At 61.6% G+C, this 18,724-nt stretch overlaps 1 protein-coding gene across 1 annotated transcript; it reads left to right on the forward strand.

The window, feature by feature from the left end:
* Nucleotides 1–7,045: 7,045 nt before the first annotated feature.
* Nucleotides 7,046–18,344, forward strand: RBM38 (RNA binding motif protein 38). Its single transcript, XM_040988193.1, has 4 exons — nt 7,046–7,414; nt 8,001–8,124; nt 8,410–8,464; nt 17,295–18,344. The coding sequence occupies exons 1-4, from the start codon at nt 7,178–7,180 to the stop codon at nt 17,599–17,601; spliced, it is 723 nt and encodes a 240-aa protein (XP_040844127.1). The 5' UTR covers nt 7,046–7,177; the 3' UTR covers nt 17,602–18,344.
* The last annotated feature ends 380 nt before the right edge of the window (nt 18,345–18,724 follow it).

Consider the following 18,724-nt stretch of genomic DNA (forward strand, 5'->3'; position numbering starts at 1 on the left):
GTAACCATAAGAATGCAGTGAAAATCAAGGCATGGAAGAATAAACAGAAGGGAAACGGCCTACAACAGCCAGGGCTGGGCCAGGCTGAAGCCCAGAGCCAGGTATGAGCTCGGCTTCCCAGGAGGCACACCAGCAGGGAGCTCGGCAACAAGTGAAGGTGGCAGGCCTGGTGCAATGGCTAAATCCTCACCTTGCAAGCGCCAGGATCCCATGTGGTGCTGGTTTGAGTCCCAGCTGCTCTACTTCCCATCCAACTCCCTGCTTGTGGCCTGGGAAAAGCAGTGAGGGATGGCCCAAAGACTTGGGAGTTTATACTCAAGTGGGAGACCTGGAAGAGACTCCTGGTTACCAGCTTTGCATTGGCTCAGCTCCTACCATTGTGGCCATTTGGGCAGTGGACCAGCAGATGGAAGATCTTTTATCTCTCCTCCAAAACTCTGATCTGCCTTTCCAATAAAAATGGATAAATCTTAAAATAAATAAAACGGAAAGTGAGGACTGGGCACATGTTGAAGCCCCTGCACACCACCCCAATACACACATTTTAATCCTATACTCCATGAACTCGGGGGGCTGCCTGAATGTCCCGGGTTGGCATTTTCTTTGTACGGTCACTTGTTTATCTGTCTTGGGATGCATGCTTGCGTTCCAGTCGCACGCCCCTGCAGGCCAGCAGGAGCCATCCCCTGTGCTCTCCCTTGGATGGGAGGAGTGAATATATTGATGTGACATTTGCAGTAGCTGGATGATACCCCTGTTAGCAACCTGTGCCAGAGCCAGGGTACCTGCCTCCAAATCCCAGTTTAAATCTTTTTGATCATCAGATCAACAGTTGCTGTATCTGTAAGATAAGATGGGAGAGACTTGCAATCTCACAAGTGGTGCAAGTAGCCTGAGCTATGGCTGGCTGGGGGTGGGTGTCCAGTCCCCTAGCTCCCGTTTCTGCAAGTGCCGGGTGGGATGGCTGGATTCCCTGGGAGGTTTGAGATGCACGCCCCCCGGCTGTTCGTTGGACCAGCAGATGGCGCCAGCGAGCGGCCCCAGTGCAGAAGGTGTTCTCGGCTGCCATTTCCTACTCCCTAGCTCCCTGGAGCCGAGCGAGCCCGAGCCCGCATGGATGGAGGACAAAGCAAGCCGCTTCAGGGTTACTACGACGCAGCCTTGAGTGCTCCCAACACCAAAAAAGGGTGCACGCTTGAGGCGTATCCTGACTTGACAAGTACACAGGTGTAAGGCTTGGGGCCGGACATCCTGGATCAATCTGGGCTACACGTCCAAGTCCAGTTCCCTGCTGTTGGGCATCCTGGGAGACAGCAAGTGATGGTCAAGTATTAGGATCCCTGCCACCCACAGGGTGACCTGAGTTGAGTTCTGGGCTCCTGGCTTCAGCATGGCCCAGCCTTGACTGGCGTGAGCATCTTGTGGGGTGAGCCAGCAGATGAAAGGTCTCTGTTTTCTCTCTGCCTTTCAAACATTTTAAAAAAAAAAAAGAACCCATCACATTGTAGCCATATGAATAGACAGCCGTGCATCACCTGAGAACAGACCTTGAGAGAACACCAGGATAGGGGTTAGGAAGCATCCCGTACTGAGTCCTTCTGCTGTCAGTTCCGGCTTCTGGCTGACGCACTTCCTCAGCAGCACACAGCTCAGAGTGGCTGTGTCCCTGCCTCCCTGTGTGGGAGACCTGGCACACATCCCTGGCTCCTAGTCCAGCATCAGCTGTTGAGGGCACTGGAGGCATGACCCAGCAGCAGACAGGAGCTCGTGTTCTCTCAGAGGAATAAATGCTTTGGGACCCTGCACTTGTGTGGGAGACCCAGAAGAAGCTCCTGGCTCCTGGCTTCAGATGAGCTCAGCTCCAACCACGGTGGTCATCTGGAGAGTGAACCAAAGGATGAAAGCTCTCTCTCTCTCTAACTCTGCCTTTCAAATAAAAGGAAGGAAGGGAGGGAAGGAAGCAAACTATTCTGCAGAGTGCCGAGTGCCCGGACGCATCAAGGACCTTGTGAGCCGACATGACTGGACGCAGTTAGCAGAGGTCAGACGCTCGCTCTGCGTGCCCGGGGTCACAGTCTCACAGCAGAATCTGTACACTCCTGGAGCCCCTCCCATGTCTCATGCATTCTATTTATTTCTCTTTTAAAGACATTTATCTAAAAGGCAATCACAGACAGGGAAAGGCAGGTCTTCTATCCACTGGTCCACTCGTCATGTGACCACAGTGTCCAGGCTGGCACATTCGTCCTGCAAACAGAGGCAGAGGGAGAGCAGTGGCTGTGGCTGGCGGGAAGGCCGAGTAGGCGGTGGGAGCCAAGGACCCCTGACAAAGCAAGGCGTTCTGAGTGCAGGCTGGCCCAGAGAACCAGCTCTGTGCTCCCCAGCCCCCAGCAGCCTGTGGAAGCCATGTCAGGCACACGACTATCAAATGAGAAGGTATGCCTGGTCGCAGTTGAACACTCCAGGCTTTGTTGGAACAGCTGCCTGGAGCAGTCACATGAAGGAGTTGCTGCCTGGGCCCAGGGGTCCCCAGGTGAACCAAGAGTCTGTGGGTGCAGTAGTGGGGCAGCAGCTCTGCAGTGCCCCCAACTGGGGAGGGGCAGAGCGGGACAGGGACTGCAGCAACCCCAGGCTGCTGTGGCTGTGAGGGTGACTGCCCCAGCTAACACGGGCACACACAGGCTCCTGGGTCCCAGGGCTGCGTGGGTACTGTTGGGGTCCAACAGGACTGCTTTCCTCCACAAATCCAGACCTTCTGTCCTCAACATCGTGGGTCTCAGTGGACGGTCACGGACTCCACAGTCCAAATGGCTCCGGGAGGGAACGCCCATTGGGCCACGAATGAGGCTATTAATGGTGACAGGGTTGGGGGGCCCTCTGGAGAAGGCAAGGGGGCCGCTGGCACCTGCTGTGCCAGTAAGTACGTGCAAATGGCTCCGGATCAGGCCACCAGGCCGCTGGACACCCCCTGGATGTACCCTTCCCCAGCCCCGTGGAGACAGTGTCATTGTCATGCCCAACATATAACCAACAACTGGGGCCAGGAAGTCACCCCCAGCTAATGTGATATATGTGGCTCTGCTCCCCAAAAAGGGGTGGATGAGACTACCCGTGCTGCAGAGCTGGCCTGGCCAGGCCCCGGCCAGGCTGAGTGGAAGTCCCGGAGCCCTGTAGTCCAGGGGCTTCCTCTTTTGGTTTTACTGGGCTCATGTTTTCATTCAAGACTCTCTGGGGCCTCGGGCTTGGGGTTTTGGGGGCCGGGAAGCCGGTGCAGGTGGCCTACACCTTCCCATCCTGTGGCCCAGGGCAAGAGAGGGCCGCTCTGATTGGAATCCACAGCACTCTCTTGTTGCCCTTCCCGTCTGCCCCATGCAGAACTGTGAGCCTGACACTGTCCCCAGGGGAGCAGAGGTGACACCAGCCTTGCGTGCTCACCCTGCACAGGCCCTGCCTGCCTTGCACCACCTGCAACTCGTCACAGAGCCCGACCCCCGTTCCCCCCCACACAGTGTACAGAGCCCTGCTGGTGTCCCCTGGGGATGTGACCACACTGGCCACATGGACAGAGGAAGGCCTGCCACAGCGGCCCCTTCGGTCAGCAGTCCTCTGCCTGGCTGGCTGGTGCTGGCTTTATTTTCCCATTCGTGCTTGCTGGAGGGGGTTAGCATGGGGTTTTTTACACCTAGCACCATGGATCTTCCGGGCCAGAAAATCCCATGGTGGGGGCATCCTGCACACCACAGGGTGTCAGCAAGACCCCCGGGAACAGGCCCTCCCCTGTGCGACCAGTGGTCAATGCCCACGGGGCTTAGGGCTGTTGGGCTCAGTGTCTACAAGTGCCCCGCGCTTTGCTTGGGACCACACTACCACATCCCAGCTCCAGGCAGGCCGCCTAGGCTAGCACCAAAGGCTGAGGGATGAGGACCAACACCCTCTGCGTCCTGCAGCAGAGCCGTGGGGGTGTCCACAAAGGCCCCACGGGTCCCACGTCCACAGGTGGGTGTGCTGCCATGTCCACTCACGATTTCTCTTTCCAACCTCGCCAGCGGTGGGGGCTGACATGGAGAGTGCATGGTTTCCCGTCAGAACCCAGTGCTCTTGCCAGCACTCATTGTCAAGGCCACCTTGGGCCACATCCAACTCCTGGGGATAGACCCCGACACCCAAGGACCAACCCGAACCCAGATGGCCTGTTATCCCGCTGCAGTGAGCTGAAGCTCAACGCAGGCGGGGACGTCTCTGCCAGCGTGGCTGGCAGGGGAAAGACATCTACCTCCCAGACCTGCCTGTCTCCCTTTGTGACTCTGCTACCTCCTCAGCGTTCCCAAACTTCCGAGGGTCCAGGGGTTTGACAGAGGTGTCCAGCAGCGACACCACTGCAGCCCAGCAGGCCCAGGAAACTGCGCAGTCCGGCTTCACTCAGGTGTGCGACACCATTAAGAAACCTGACCAGTGTGGCCTGAGGCCCCGCTCAGGGAGGCTGGTCAGAGGCACAGCAGGGCTGGCCTGGGGTGCCCATGGCCTGTCCTGCGCATGCTGAGCCAGAGACCCACGGTGGCAACCCTTCTCCTTGACCCCCTGAGAGGAAGGGTGGCCTCCTTTCTCTCAGGGGCCAGCAGAGCGGCCAGCAGTGCCAGTCCAGCTCCGGGGACAGCTGGACCGGACAGCCATGTCCCCCTACCCTGCAATTCTCATTCTGCCCCTGCCTTACCCCGCCCCCGCTGCGTGCCTGGGCACTGGGGTAAGCTCTGTGATATTCTAGTTGCTCTACCTTTGCAGCAGGCAAAACACGCTCCCCCAGCCCTGCCCAGTTGCTGTCGGGCCTGCCTGCCTTCCTGGGGCCTGGGGAAGCCACACTGAACCCCAGAGCCCTGTGTCCACAGAGCACACCCACCCACACGGAGCACAAAGGCCATGGCAGAGTGGGTGAAGCTGCCCAGCGTAAGAGCTGGCACAAAGTAGGCACGGGGTTGAGTGAGATGGGACGAATGACCCCAGGAAAAATGCCCCGGCTCAAGTGCATTCATTCAGGGCCTCTGGGGGGACGCCCTCAGCTGCCCTCCCCCGTGTCCGGAGTTGGGTCTTGGCAGGCCCCGTCTCATCCAGCCTCCTGCTGGTCTAGAGGACACCTGGTGGCCCCTTGGCCCTCCCCCTGGCCTGGCAGTACCCACGTGAACATCCTTACGGAAATGCAAATACCAGGTCCTCACCTCTCTGCTACTGCTAAATTGTCAGCCTAGGGGATGGCGTGTTCTCGGCGCCTCGTCGGATCGGAGCCTCGGCCTGCAGCAAGCATGCGTGTCCCGAGCTGGGCAGGGCTGTGGACACGCCGGGGCGCTGCGCAGGCACACCATTTGGCGATGCGGACACCTGATGGGGCCAGGGAAGAAGTCGGAGCACGAACAAGTGAAGGCTGGGCGCTGGGGCCGCCGCTTCCTCGGCCCCGGAGGCTCCTCCCCCGCGCCCCAGGCCCCGCGCCCCAGGCCCCGCGCCCCAGGCCCCGCGCCCCAGGCCCCGCGCCCCAGGCCCCGCGCCCCAGGCCCCGCGCCCGCAGCGCCCACACGTGCTCCGCGGCTCCCCGGGGCGGGACGGGGCGGCGGCCCGGGCGACGCTGGGACTTGTAGGCGGGAGTCCCGCGCGCCCCCCATGCGCTGCCCCGGCCCTGGGCCCCCACTGGGGGGTACCGCCGGGACGGCCTCGGAGGACCCCACATCACCATGCCACGGGCCGGCCGGGCGGTGACCGCCTTCCTGGGCCCTTTAGGGGACGAGTCAAGGTCACGCAGAGCCCACGTTTCCAAAGGGGGCTTTGGCTGGCGGGGGTCGTCCGAGGACTCTTCACTTAGCCGACCCCACAGCTGGAGCTCTCCAAGCGGGGGAGAAAGACATCCCACCCCACCCCCATAACAGCAGGCATCCGTGCGCGCACGGGGCGGGGGAGGGAACAGCCCGGGAAGTGTCGGAAATTGAGCCGGGTGGGCAGCTGTGTGCCCCGCAGAGGCAGGGACTGGGGTGTCTAGGGCCGGCCTGGGGGACTGTGAGAGAGGAGCCCCCCGACCTGCAGTTCCCGCAGAAGCCTGGCCTGGGGGTAGGATGGGTTTAAACCTCTAGGTGAGACAGGGGAGGAGCAACTGGCATCACGTGCTGTTTCCTGCAATGATTGATTTATTTACTTTAAAGATGGATTTACTTATTTATTTGGAAGGTGGAGTTATCGAGACAGGCCTTCCATCTGCTGGTTCACACACCAAATGGCGCAGGTTGAAGCCGGGATTTCCCACAGGGGTGTAGGGGCCCAAGCGCCCTGGTCATCCTCTGCTTGGCCTGTTTCCCAGGCCATGAGCAGGGAGCCGGATGGGAAGTGGAGCAGCCGGGACTTGAACCGGCGTCCCTGTGGGGTGCCAGCACCGTGGTAGACGCTTAGCTATGCCACCCCCCATGCCTTGCAATCTTAATATCCTGTGAACCATGCAGGGAGCGTGGAGCCCACGGAACGAGTTCCCATTCTTATCGTGGGGCACCGGGACAGAGGGTCCCGGCGAGGTGGAGCCCCCCACCCCTCAGAGGCGGCTCAGGGTTGTGGCATCTGCTTCTTGTTACTATTGTCTAACTTAGAGCGTCCGATTTTCCTGCCTCCGAGTTGTGCACTCTGGCTCAGAAAAGCTCCGTGAGGCTGGAGGTGGCCGCCCCTGCACCTGTCATGGGGGGAACAGGGGGTCCCTGAGCCGTGTTGCGTTTGGCCAGGTTACGTTTACAAATGCAACCAGACTCGCCTCCTTTCCTATGTATGCTGACGCGACACGCATGATGCTAATAACACGCGATCCACCCGAGAATGCTCCCGAAGGCGACGCCCCCGCGCCCGGACCCATGGCCTCCTCCGGCGCGCCCCGGCCGGGCGCGGGCTGGGACTACACCTCCCAGCGGCCCCCGCGCGCCGGGGCGGGGCGGGCTCGGGGGCGGGGCCCGCCGGCCGGGGGCGGGGCCAGCTACAAAGCGCTCGCGGGGCGGGCGCCGGACGCAGAGTTCGCGCGGCGGCGGCTCGGATCGCGTCGCGGAGCGGCCGTGGAGGAGCGTGGCTGCCGGACGGGCGCCCCGCGTGGCCCCGCGCGCTGCCCGGCGCCCCCCATGAGCGCAGCCCCGCGCGGCCCGGGTCCGTAGGCGGCGGGGCGCCCCCCATGCTGCTGCAGCCCGCGCCGTGCGCCCCGAGCGCGGGCTTCCCGCGGCCCCCGGCCGCCCCCGGCGCCATGCACGGCTCCCAGAAGGACACGACGTTCACCAAGATCTTCGTGGGCGGCCTCCCTTACCACACGACCGACGCCTCGCTCAGGAAGTACTTCGAGGGCTTCGGGGACATCGAAGAGGCCGTGGTCATCACCGACCGCCAGACGGGCAAGTCCCGCGGCTACGGCTTTGTAAGCGGCCCCCACTCCCGCGGCCGGGCCCGCACCCCTTTCCCGGACCGCCCCTGCCCCCCATCCGCCCGCGGCGGCCGGGGGCGCGTGCCCTGGCCCTCCGGAGGGCCTCGCCGCCCGCCGGGCGCCCGCACCTGCCGCCCTCCCCGCCCCCACCGCGCCGCCGCAGCCAGATCCGCTGTGTTCGGTTAGGACGCCCAAGTTTGCGACGGCCGCCCTCGGGGTGTCCCGGGGACAGCGGGCGGGCCGGCAGCACACGTCCCCCCTCCCCATGAGCTGCACCCCCTTGAACGCCCCAGATTAGCAGCTTAAGGGGACCTCATCTCCAGCCGGCCTGGCGGTGGACTCCAGAGGGGAGATTTGTCAGCTTTCTGCCAGGGGAATCAGGCCTACCCTTTGAGGGTCTCTGTTGACCCTGTTCCCTGTTTGTGTCCTTGGGGGGTGGGGGGAAGGTCCGGGCCACTCGTCGGGAGGCCCAGGTGCCCTGAATAACAGCCTCCACCCTCTCCCGCCCTATGGAACTGAGCCTTCTGCCCTGGCCCCCCCACCCAGTGATCCGTGCCCCTAACTGCCTGTGCCCCTCCAGGTGACCATGGCTGACCGGGCGGCAGCTGAGAGGGCTTGCAAAGACCCTAATCCTATCATCGACGGCCGGAAGGCCAACGTGAACTTGGCTTATCTGGGCGCCAAGCCCAGGAGCCTGCAGACAGGTGAGAGCGTTTGTGCCACGGTCCTGGGAGCTGTTGGGCAGCAGGGCCGCCCCGTCTCTTGGGGCAGGAGTGCTGTCTGAACCCGCAGAGCCACTGCAGCTGGGGAGCCTGGCCCCTTCCAGGGTCGGAGGGCATGGCCCCTGGTTGGCAGCCATCAGTGTGGGGTCATTCCCATGGCGTGGGGACCAGTCCCCTGGTGCAGAGAGGAAGTGGGCTGTCCCCATGAGTGGGAAAGTGAGTGGATGCGGCCTCCGTGGAGCTGCCCACGCCCCTCCTTCTCTCTAGGTTTTGCCGTTGGTGTTCAGCAGCTACATCCCACCTTGATCCAGCGGACCTATGGGTGAGTGCATGGGCAGGCCTGGGAGGTGGGGTGAAGTGGGCCACCAGCTGTCAGGTCCTGGGCTGGGCACAGTGACTGTGACTACATTCTGGGGACTGGGAGGGACAGACGAGCCTTGGGGAGGCAGATGGCATTGTCCATGCCACAGCAAGGGAACTGACGGGGGATTGCCTGGGTGTGCACCCCTCTCCACCACCTGTGAAATGGGTACACCTGCCTCCGAGCTCTCTGACTGGCCTTGGGGAGCCTGGTGCAAGGATAGTGGTGGGGGGACGGGAGGTCAGGTCACAGATCACAGGCAGCCAGCGTGTAGCCTGTGGCAGGTGCAACATGCTTAAAGTGGTCACTGCCGACTTCCAGGTGAGTCCACTTGAAGCAATGTGGTCCTGCCGTCCTCTGCCATCACGGGGCCTGGCAGCTGCCTGGGGAGGGGATGGGGGACTCTGCCACCTGCTTCACACCCCTGGGTGATCCAGGGGTATCCCCACCCCTGGAGGGGTGTAGCTGCACCAAGGGCCCCTGCTTTGAAGTCCTCAGTGCTTCCCTAGTGTTGACCAGGCCTCTGGGTCTCAGGCCTGGGTGTGTGTGCACACACATGTGTGTGCACACACATGTGTGTGCCAGGGAGGGATGGGCAGCATAGCTGAGGGTGCTGCGGAGCAGGTCAGGCTCAGTGTGCAGCTGACCACAGGGTCTCTGTGGCTTGGGTGATGTCTCTACGCTGTGTGTTTGCCTGTAGGGTACTGTGGCTCCACTGTGGCCTACCATGGCCTGGCAGTGGCCATTAGTGATAACAGACACTGGAACCTCAGGATGCTGGCTGTGGCCTCTGCGCGTGCTCCCTGTCCAGGGACAGTGGAGGAGGTGGCCACTGATGGTTGCACATTCCCCTGCACCTTGGTGTGTGTCATAGCCAGTTGGGCTGCCTTCGAGGGTGTTAGTGACACTCCAGTCTTGCTACCTCTTCCCAGCCCCTGGGCATGAGGCCCTGCAAGCGGGCATTAAGCATTACTGGGTTTCCCCAGGTACCCCCAGGCAGGAGCAGGGCCTCAGACAGCCTTTCCAGCTTAGGGAGGGGCCCTGCTCAGACTGTCACCATGGGTCCCCGCAGCCAGGCTCCGCTCCGGGCTCAGCTCCTATATGGCACAGAGCGAGTGTCCAGCACTTGCCCTCCTGTCCCCACAGTCTCCGGGGGTGGGTCTCGCCCTAGCCTCAGTTCACCTGTGGGGATGCTGAGCCAAAGGCAGGCCAGCCCATCCTTGTTGGTGAGGTAGCAGAACGGTTGGTCCAGGATCGCAGAGCATTGCTCTGTAGTCAGGGACCATGTTCGTCATCGCGCAAGGATGGCAAGGGCCAGTCTGCCTTTGGTGCAGGTGTGCTGACTCGAGGCCCTGGTGTTTTATAACTCAGTTTGCAGCTGGCCATTTAATACCTGTGTCTACCAAGAGGCCTTGCTGTGTTTGGTGGTTGCTAGGGAGTGGAGACCAGGCAGGGACCAGGGGTCGGAGGCCTGTGTCTTTGCCTTTTCTGAAGACGAAAGACTGAAGTGTCTGCAGGCTTGCGCCCCCATCCCTGCCCCCACCTGCCAGAGGCCAGGCCAGCAAGGGTGTGTCGCCACAGAGCGGCCAAGCTGGCTGCCCGGGTCAGCGGCGTGTCCTGAACTCCCGCCCGCTGGCCAAGCCCAGGAGTTGGACGGTCAGCGTCCCCTTTGTCTTTGGGAACAATCAGGCCCCGGAGCCCAGCCCAGCCTGACTCAGCGGTCAGTTTTGTCAGCTTGGGGCTGGCAGTGAGGCCAGGCCTGCTGTTGGCCGGGGGGGGGGGGGGGGGGGCACCGATGTGTGTGGACTGGTTAACCCCTCGCCTGCTGGCTAGCACTTTCCCCAGGCGGATGCTGTGGCTCCAGGCAGAAGGCTTGGACCATGCCAAGGCCGACAGTCTCACGTTGAGGCCGGGTGGCTTGGGACTGTGTGTAGGGAGGTCCTGTGGGCCAGGAGCCCCGACAGGACTTCGTGTTGTTAACCAGGTCCCTTGCTCCTGCTTTGTCCTGCTAGGCTGGCCAGGACCTAGCTCGGCTGGGTGTAGATGTGGGGCAGTGCTCTGTGGCAGCCCACTGTCCTGCGTGATTGGCACAGCAGTGGGCACGAGGAGGCTGGCCGAGAGGGTGAGAGCCTCCTGGTGTCCGTGGATGCCATCCACCCCAAGCAGGCCAGGGACCGAGCTTCATCCAGAGCCTGGCTCGTTGGAGGCTTGCCTGGGTTATTTTTGAAGGGCCAGCTGTTGTGCTGGGGGCAGGTCCCCTCCCTGTCCTTGAAGGGCCTTGCCAGGGGCTGGGTGTCCATTGAGTAGGAGTCTCCATGCCAGCCTAGAGACCTGGCCTGTCGCAGGCTTCCTGCATAGGTACCTGTTGGTGAGTGTGGGGCTTGTCACATGACATCTGGCATGCCTTCAGCACACGGTAGACTTGGGCCAGGGACACCGGCCCCCTGAGTGTGGAGCTTCTGGGATCGTTGTGTCCCCCAAGTGAGGCCCTTGGTGCCCCAGTTGTGACATGCTCAGGCCATGGAGGTGTGTGTGCTGGGGGCCTGAGCCAAGGAGCTGGGAGGCAGGGAGTGTCGACCATGGGGCTAGGAACACTGTAAGCCTGCCCCCCCCATTCCATCACTGGCCCTGTGTGTGGGGTTCTCTGAACAATACAGCTGTGGTCCCTGTGTGTTCGAGGGCACAGTTGGGGCTGCTGAGTATGGCAAAAGAGGAAGTTGGCACCAACGGGGGGTGTGAATCTGCATATGTTACAGGTTTGCGCGTGGCCATCCTGGACAGAGCTTGGGATGTCCTATCGTGCCTGGTCCCCAGGGCAGAGGACAGACTAGGAACTGGGATCTGCTCTTGGTCCCATGTGATGTTGTGCTTGGCGTGGAGGTGATGGGCCACTGTGGGGCCACGGGCCTCATGGTGCTGTCGTGGTAGCTGCTGGCATGTCTTGTTGCTGCTTCACAGAAGTCAGTAAAGCCAGGGAGGATCCTGCGTGCAGGTGGTGGTGACCGGGTGACATGTGATTGCAGGCAGGGGACAGGAGACTGGCTCTGGCAGTCCCTGGGACACAGCCTTCCAGGCACAGGGACTGAGTGGTCACGCAGTGTGTGTCTAGCAGCAGGGGCAGGGGACTTGGCCAGGCCACCTTCCCCCCACTGACCCTGTGGCATCACGTTTTCACCCTCAGGGTGTCCTCTGACAGTGGCCCTGCTGCCCGCTGTCGTCACTTCCTGTTTGGCAGCTCGTGTGGAGGGAGGCGCCCGTACTGCACCTGTTGTCTGCGTGTCTGCTGTAATAGGAACCCTCGGGTGGGTCCTGCAGTCCTCTCCAAGGAGTCCTTTGTTCAGGCAGGAGGAACCCCGTGTGCTGGGGCTGGAAAGAATCTTCCAGAAGCCTCTGCTCAAGAGGTTGGGCTTTGGTCTGTAGGGGACTCCCAAGAACAGAGAGGCGGATCCCAGTGCTGTGGCCCCTGACATGCCCAGAGCGGAGGGGATGGGGAGGAATTTCTGCAGCTGGGTCCCGGGGGCGGCGCGGGCACCAGGCACCGTGTGATGTGTGTGACCGCGCTGTGGCCGCTGTGATGCAGCTCTGTGAGATACTGGGTGTGTGTTGAAGGATGTGTGAAAGAAACAGGCAACTGAGAAGGTTCTAGAGCCCTGGGTCTGAGCAGATGGAAGAGTGGCTTGGTCATGCCTGTGGAGGTGGAGGACAGCTTTCTGGGGGAGATTCAGAGTTGAGGTAAAGAGAAGTTGAACGGGAAGCCTGGCCCAGGGCCGCAGAGCAAGCGTGTCACCTGCCGCCTGCAGCCAGCTGCACTTGTTTGCTGGGCCCCAGGGAGCCTGAATGTCCCCTGCAGCGTGTGGGGGATTCCCGGGAGGCTTACTGGTGGCTTCCTGCCCGCCAGGCTGCCCTCCTACGGCACGCTGGCCCCCTCCTTGGTGAGGTGAGGCCCCAGACAGCAGAAAAGTGAAATGGGCTCATTTGCTTTTTTCGCTTTTATTTTCAGAGGTGGCTTTATGTTCAGAAAATGAGTCCTGCAGGGCTGTGGCCAGTTATTTTTCACTGAGTTCTGCTCTGAGTAGGGGGCAGTGGGTAGCCGATTTTCTGGGTACTGCCAGCCCCTCATCCTGGCCCTGCTCTGCAGGCAGTCTGCAGATGCCCTGCTCAGGGGCCCAGGCCGTCTGCCCAGCCTGGGTGAGGGTCCTAAGATTGATTTGTTTGAAAGGCAAAGTTAGAGGGAAAGATGTACTTGTAGTGCACTCTGCAGTGGCTGCAGCGGCCAGAGCTGGGCCAGGCTGAGCCTTGGGCTCTACCTAGGCCTTCCATAGGGGATAGGGGCCTTACACTTGGGCCTTCTGCTGTCGCTTTCCAGGTACGTTAGCAGGGAACTGGATCAGAAGTGGAGCAGCAGGGACAGGAGCCCGTGCCCATATGGGATGCCGGTATCACAAGTGGTGGCTTAACCTGTTGTGCCAGAGTGCCAGCCCCACCACTGGGCTCCTTGGGATCCTTGGTTTACAGATGGGGGACTGAGACCACAGAGGGCCAGCAGTACTTGTCCCTGTGGCCTGGACAAGCACGGCAGCTGGACTGGTGCCTCCAACCAGTGTGTGCTACAGGTCCTTGGAATGCTGGGGTCTAGGCCTGGAGGCTCCGGGCTGTGTGTGTGTGTGTGTGTGTGTGTGTGTGTGTGTGTAAGAGAGAGAGAGAGAGGCACTGGCTTCTGGAGAAAAGAGACATGTCCCCTTGGGTTTCACTCTGCACCAAGTCTGGATCTCTTCCCGCCATGCGCCCTCATGCCATGCAGAGGCTGCCGAGCTCTTCCTGCATGCCTGTCCCAGGGTGCCGTGGGGCCTCTGGCCTCCATCATGGCCTGTTGCAGCCCTTGCATGATTTGGGGATATGGGTTCTACTGTCCTTAGCATGAGAGAGGGCAGAGAACCCCTGAGTCATCCTTCCCCAAGCAGCCCATCCCCTCTGGCCACGTGCATGCATCCCGCATCCTATGCGGCCCAGTGTGCCCCTTGACCCAGGCTTCTGCAGGGTGATGGTTCTCCCAGGAAGCAACTTCCCAGCTGGCATCCCCCAGGTGTGGCTGCACTGACACATTTTCTTTTTTTTTTTAAAGATTTATTTTTATTATTATTATTTTTTAATTGGAAAGGCGGATATACAGAGAGGAGAGACAGAGAGAAAGATCTTCCCTCCGATGATTCACCCCCCAAGTGAGCGCAACGGCCGATGCTATGCCAATCCGAAGCCAGGAGCCTCTACCGGGTCTCCCACGCGGGTGCAGGGTCCCAAAGCTTTGGGCCGTCCTTGACTGCTTTCCCAGGCCACAGGCAGGGAGCTGGAAGGGAAGCGGGGCTGCCGGGATTAGAACCGGCGCCCATATGGGATCCCGGGCGTGCTAGGCGAGGACCTTAACCACTTGCGCCACCGCCCCGGGCCCGACACATTTTCTTTGGATGCCCTGGAAAGCCCGGAGATGGAAGAGCCCTGTGACTCTGAGAGTGGCTTGGCCATGGCGCACAGCTCTGGGGCACGGACAGGGCGCTATGGCAAGGGCAAGGACCACCCCATGGGTCACCCCGCTGGCCTGGGCCCTCTGACCTTTGGGTGCCAATCCCTCTGGGATAGCTGTCCTCTGATATGTCATTTCCCGGAGGGCTTCTGGGCACTGTGCCTGTGCAAGGGCTGGGTGTCCTTTGGGAGTGGGGACCTGCCATCCTCCCCAGCCTGCACCGAGGCACGCTGGGGTGCCTCCTGCAGCGGCTGGGAGAAGGACGCTGTAGAGTACCTGGTAGGTGGCCGGGGCTGGCGGATCTTGGCTTTCAGGGCCCACCTCGCTTCAGTCATATCCCAGTCCCCTCCCTGCCACACCCCTCAGGCCTGGGTGTTTGTGGCTGTGACACTAGTGAGAATTGCAGGTGTCTGGCAGTGTCTTTATATGGCTGGGTTCCCTAACCTTAGCATGGAGGGCAGGGGGAAATGGACACTGCCCTGGAAGTTAGGGGTGTTGGCAGTGTGACAGAAACAGGCCAAATATTGCCCAGGTCCCTGGGGCCACATCACCGTGGTCAAAGCCATAGTTTAAGCACAGGCCCTTGAGCCCAGCCCCCAGAAGACCCATTTTACAGATGGGGAAACTGGCTAGAGGAGACTATAACATCTCCAAGTGCAGAAGGTACCAGAGCTCTGGTCCCTACTCCACAGGGTTTCTCGACTCCATCCACCTTGGTCCCTCCTGTCCTCGGGCCTCATCTGATGGCAAATTTGGAGCTGCTGTCACTGGGGGCTGAGTGTGGGGCCCAGGCTGCCAACAGAAGGGGCCAGGCACTGCCTGGCCACTGGCTCAGGCCCCCGGGCCTCAGGTGGGAGATGGGGTAACAGCAGCTTCTGCTCTGTGAGCCACCTCCGGTTCCTCATGTGCAGGGACAGCTGACACCCTGCAGGTGCAGATGCTGAGTGGGACGATCGGAGAGCCCCTTGCTCCACATGTCCTTGCCAGAGCAGGTGGTGGTGGTGAGGCAGAGCCTGGGGCCAATACTGGTGGAGACGGAGCAGATGGGCAGGACTGCTTGTCTGGCAACTCCACGCAGTGTGCAACGGCCCAGGCCTGGCATCCATCCTCACCCCTGGCTGTGCCGTGTGGCCCAGGAGCCATCAGTGCAGGCTCCTGTCCCTGTCTGGCTGTGCTTTCTGGGGGGGCCCTGCGTTTTTAGCTCACAGCTCAGGGTGCCTGGGCTGAGCTGGGGGCGCTGCTGCCCATGTTTGGAGAAGTTCTGGGCTCCAGGCTTACAGCGCTGAGGAATGTTTCCGAGGGGCTGGGGGGGCACCCCGGATGCCGGGGCAGCTTGCCGGGCACGGCACCAACGCTGGCTTCCCTGCATCTGTTCTTCCCTGGTCCACAGCTGCAGCACCTCCTTCTCAGTGAGGTCCATGCCCTAAGGCCTTCTTTTCCCTGCTCTGCCCCCGCCAGGCCTGGCAGGACAAGGAGAGCTGCCCAGGTGGGGAGGGCTTGAGTGAGAAGTGCTGGCTGAGGGTTCGGTGTGGTCTGGAGGTGGAGGGTTGGCCACAGAGTGTCATCAGGCTCCCCCGCCTCAGGCCTGCCCCTCCGGCTCTTCCTGACTCAGCCCACAGCAGTACTGGCTTGCTCTCGGGCAGTTGTCTGCTCTGAGGAGCCTGCAGGTGTCACAGCCCCCCGCTGACCTGGATGGAAACTCCTGCTTCCTGGGCTGATTCGCCTTGAGGGCAGGGCTGCGTGTCTACCCCCTGCCATGTTGTGGCACAGAGATGAGGTGTCTTGCAGCTTGGAGGTATGGCAGGACTTGAACCTGAGCCCAGGCCATGTTTTCTAGGGGGCAGGCAGATGGGGCTGCTAAGGCTACCAGGAGAGTGAGAGGAGGCACCCTTGCAGGGTTCCTGGCAGCACCCGCCTGGGATTCAGGACAGATCCAATGCAATCACCTGTGTGAGCTGCTGGGACCCTGCCCGCCTAGCCAGCGTGTGTGTTGTCATGGCAACAGCTGGGGCTGCTGCACCTGCCTGGGAAGATAAACAGTCAGTGTGAGGGTGACATCGTGTTGACTCTTGGGCAGGGAGCTGGAAGTCCCCTGGAGCACAGGGCCACACGCCCCTCCCCCAAGCACTTGTGGCACTTGCTCCACCCTGCCTTGCCCACAGCGCCCAAGCCCTGAGCCCTGGCTGGGATGATCCAGCTTGTGACTCAGGACTTGTTCCCCACGTGCAGTTTTTGCCCTGAACTTCACACTCTGCCCAAGTGAGTGCTGTTTGGTGGCAGTGACTGTTGGGCAAGGTCATATGGCCTCCACCAGTCTGAGCCAGGGCCTCTCCGTCGCATGTCCTCCCCCACAGCACCCTTTGTCTCTGGAGCTGCCTGTCCTGCATCAGTAGGCATGTCCAAGTGCCACTGCCACCTCCCCCAGGAGCTGTCTTCCAGGCATCCATGACATGGCGTGGGTTGGCGCAAGGACAGACCCCAGTCACCTGACTCACACCTGGCTGGCAGCCCTGGCTGGCTGGGTCTGGGATGCTGTGATGACTGGTGCTGCTGGCCTCTAACTCTGTGGGAAGCTGTTTCCCTCGGGGAGGTGTTGATGCCAGCTACCCCCCAAGCCCCCTCCAATCCTGCTGCATGCAGGTGTGGCCTCAGATCTCAAGGGACAGCCTAGCCTGTTGCCATCCATCAGTGCCCTGGGGTATGCTGAGCCCGACACTCCCCACAGAGAGCTCCCCAGCGTTCCCTGGGCACAGCTGGCATGCCTGTGTCTTCTCTCCAGGCAGGGCAGGCCTCCTGGGCCCCCAGGCCTGGCTGGCATCAACTGGCAGGATAGGGATATGCCAGCTCCTCCCCCTGCACCCTGAGCTTGGATCCTCCCAAGGGCCAGATGTCTTCCCCAATGGACTTCCCTGGTGATTCCCATGGTAGGAGCACAGCCCGCTCTTGGCCCCCTTGGTGTGGGGTAGGGACTCCCAGTACCTGGCATGAGGTAGAGACACTGCCTGTTCAGTCATTCACAGATGCAGTGGGGGGAGGCAGGCATGGTATCCCGGTGAAGGCTTGGTTGGGGCAGGCTGGGAAAGAGGGCGATGGCATGGCCGACTTGGCAGACAGGACCAGAGCGCTCACACAATGGGTCATGAGCGCTCACACAGTAGGGCCCCAAGCTCCAAGAGGCACTAGCCCTTGACACGTTGAAGTTGTCCGTTTTCAGTGTTTCCCCCCTCTGAGTCCAGCTCTGTCTGCCCACCTGACACTGTGCTTGGCCCGCAGGCTCACTCCGCACTACGTCTACCCGCAAGCCATCGTGCAACCCAGCGTGGTGATCCCCGCAGCCCCAGTGCCCTCACTGTCCTCGCCCTACCTTGAATACACCCCAGCCAGCCCAGCCTATGCTCAGTACCCACCAGCCACCTATGACCAGTACCCGTACGCCGCCTCGCCTGCCACGGCCACCAGCTTCGTGAGCTACGGCTACCCGGCCGCCGCCATGCCCCAGGCCCTCTCCGCTGCGGCCCCTGCAGGTACCACCTTCGTGCAGTACCAGGCCCCGCAGCTGCAGCCAGACCGCATGCAGTGAGGCCGTCCCCCACCAGGGACTACGGTGGCCGGCCCGGATGCCAAGAGACTGTCTCCATTCAAATTCGGGTCGGGGTGACTCAGGCGAGGACCCAGGCAGAAAGGGGGTCCAAGGAGTTGCCTGAAGGCACGAGCCCAGGTCCACTGCTGCAGCGGCCGCTCCACAGCAGGATGCCAGCAGCTTTCACGCTGTGCAGCCACCGTCCTCACACAGGTGCCTTACTGGAGGGAAGCGGGCCACACGAGCAGATGCACTGGCTGTCTGCTCACTGTCATTGTCTGGCTACGAAGGGGATGTTCAGCTTCCAGTCTGCCCCTGAGGATGCAGACCTCTGGCTGCCTTGTTCCTGTTTCCCAGAGTCCACACCGTGCGCCTGCGCTCCAGTGCCTGGCTGGGACTGGGAGCTGGCTCAGGAGCCTTCACTGCGGCCCAGGCTGCCGTCTCCCTCCTGTCTTGCGCTCCAGGGCTCAGCTGGGCTCCAGCACACTTGGCTCTTGCAGGCGTCCTAAGTGCAGGTGCTGCCCGCCCCCTCCTCCCTCCCTGCCTCCCACCGGCCCCGCCCTGTACCCCTTCCCTGCCCTCCTGGGGGCTCTGGGATGGGGGAGGGAGGGGCCCTTGGGGGCCTACCTCAGGGAGCTGAGTACGTCCGGTACAGAGGCAAGCCCAGAGAGTAAAGGTAGCTAATAAGATAATATTTTTATTAGAATATTCTGATTATAAGAATAAAACTTTTTTTCTTTAAAGAAGAAGTTGGTCTGTGAGTTTGACAACACAGGGAAAGTGGGCAGCACTCCCACTCTGGGCCCTCCGGTCGTTGGGCAGTCTCGCCAGTCCTGGGGCCAAGAGCTGCCCACGCTGCTTGTTGCTGTCCCCCACAGCTAGTGCTGTGCCTGCACACAGCTGGGACCCTGAGCCAGCTCTGAGCTGGGGCCAGCCCATGGCAAGTCAGCTGAGCCCCAGGGTGCCCTGGCAGGCATCTCGGATTGCAGGGAGCAGAGGATCTGAGCTGGGAGGGGCTGGGGCAGAGCTGGGAGCGCCCCTGCCTTCCTCTGGCCATTCCTTGAGGGGTTCAAGGAGCTCCTGTGGTGCCTCGCCTGCATCAGTGGAGCTGCCTTCTCCCCAG

Source organism: Ochotona curzoniae, unplaced genomic scaffold, assembly GCF_017591425.1.
Source record: "Ochotona curzoniae isolate NIBS_2020 unplaced genomic scaffold, NIBS_Ocur_1.0 contig_48, whole genome shotgun sequence".
Lineage (NCBI taxonomy): Eukaryota > Metazoa > Chordata > Mammalia > Lagomorpha > Ochotonidae > Ochotona > Ochotona curzoniae.

What these genes read in the sequence shown, in the direction of transcription:
- RBM38 (XM_040988193.1), top strand. Translation starts at nt 7,178, where the DNA reads ATGCTGCTGCAGCCCGCGCCGTGCGCCCCGAGCGCGGGCTTCCCGCGG. An exon ending in AGTCCCGCGGCTACGGCTTT is followed by an intron (nt 7,415 to 8,000) that starts GTAAGCGGCCCC and finishes GTGCCCCTCCAG; the next exon opens with GTGACCATGGCTGACCGGGC. An exon ending in TTGATCCAGCGGACCTATGG is followed by an intron (nt 8,465 to 17,294) that starts GTGAGTGCATGG and finishes CTTGGCCCGCAG; the next exon opens with GCTCACTCCGCACTACGTCT.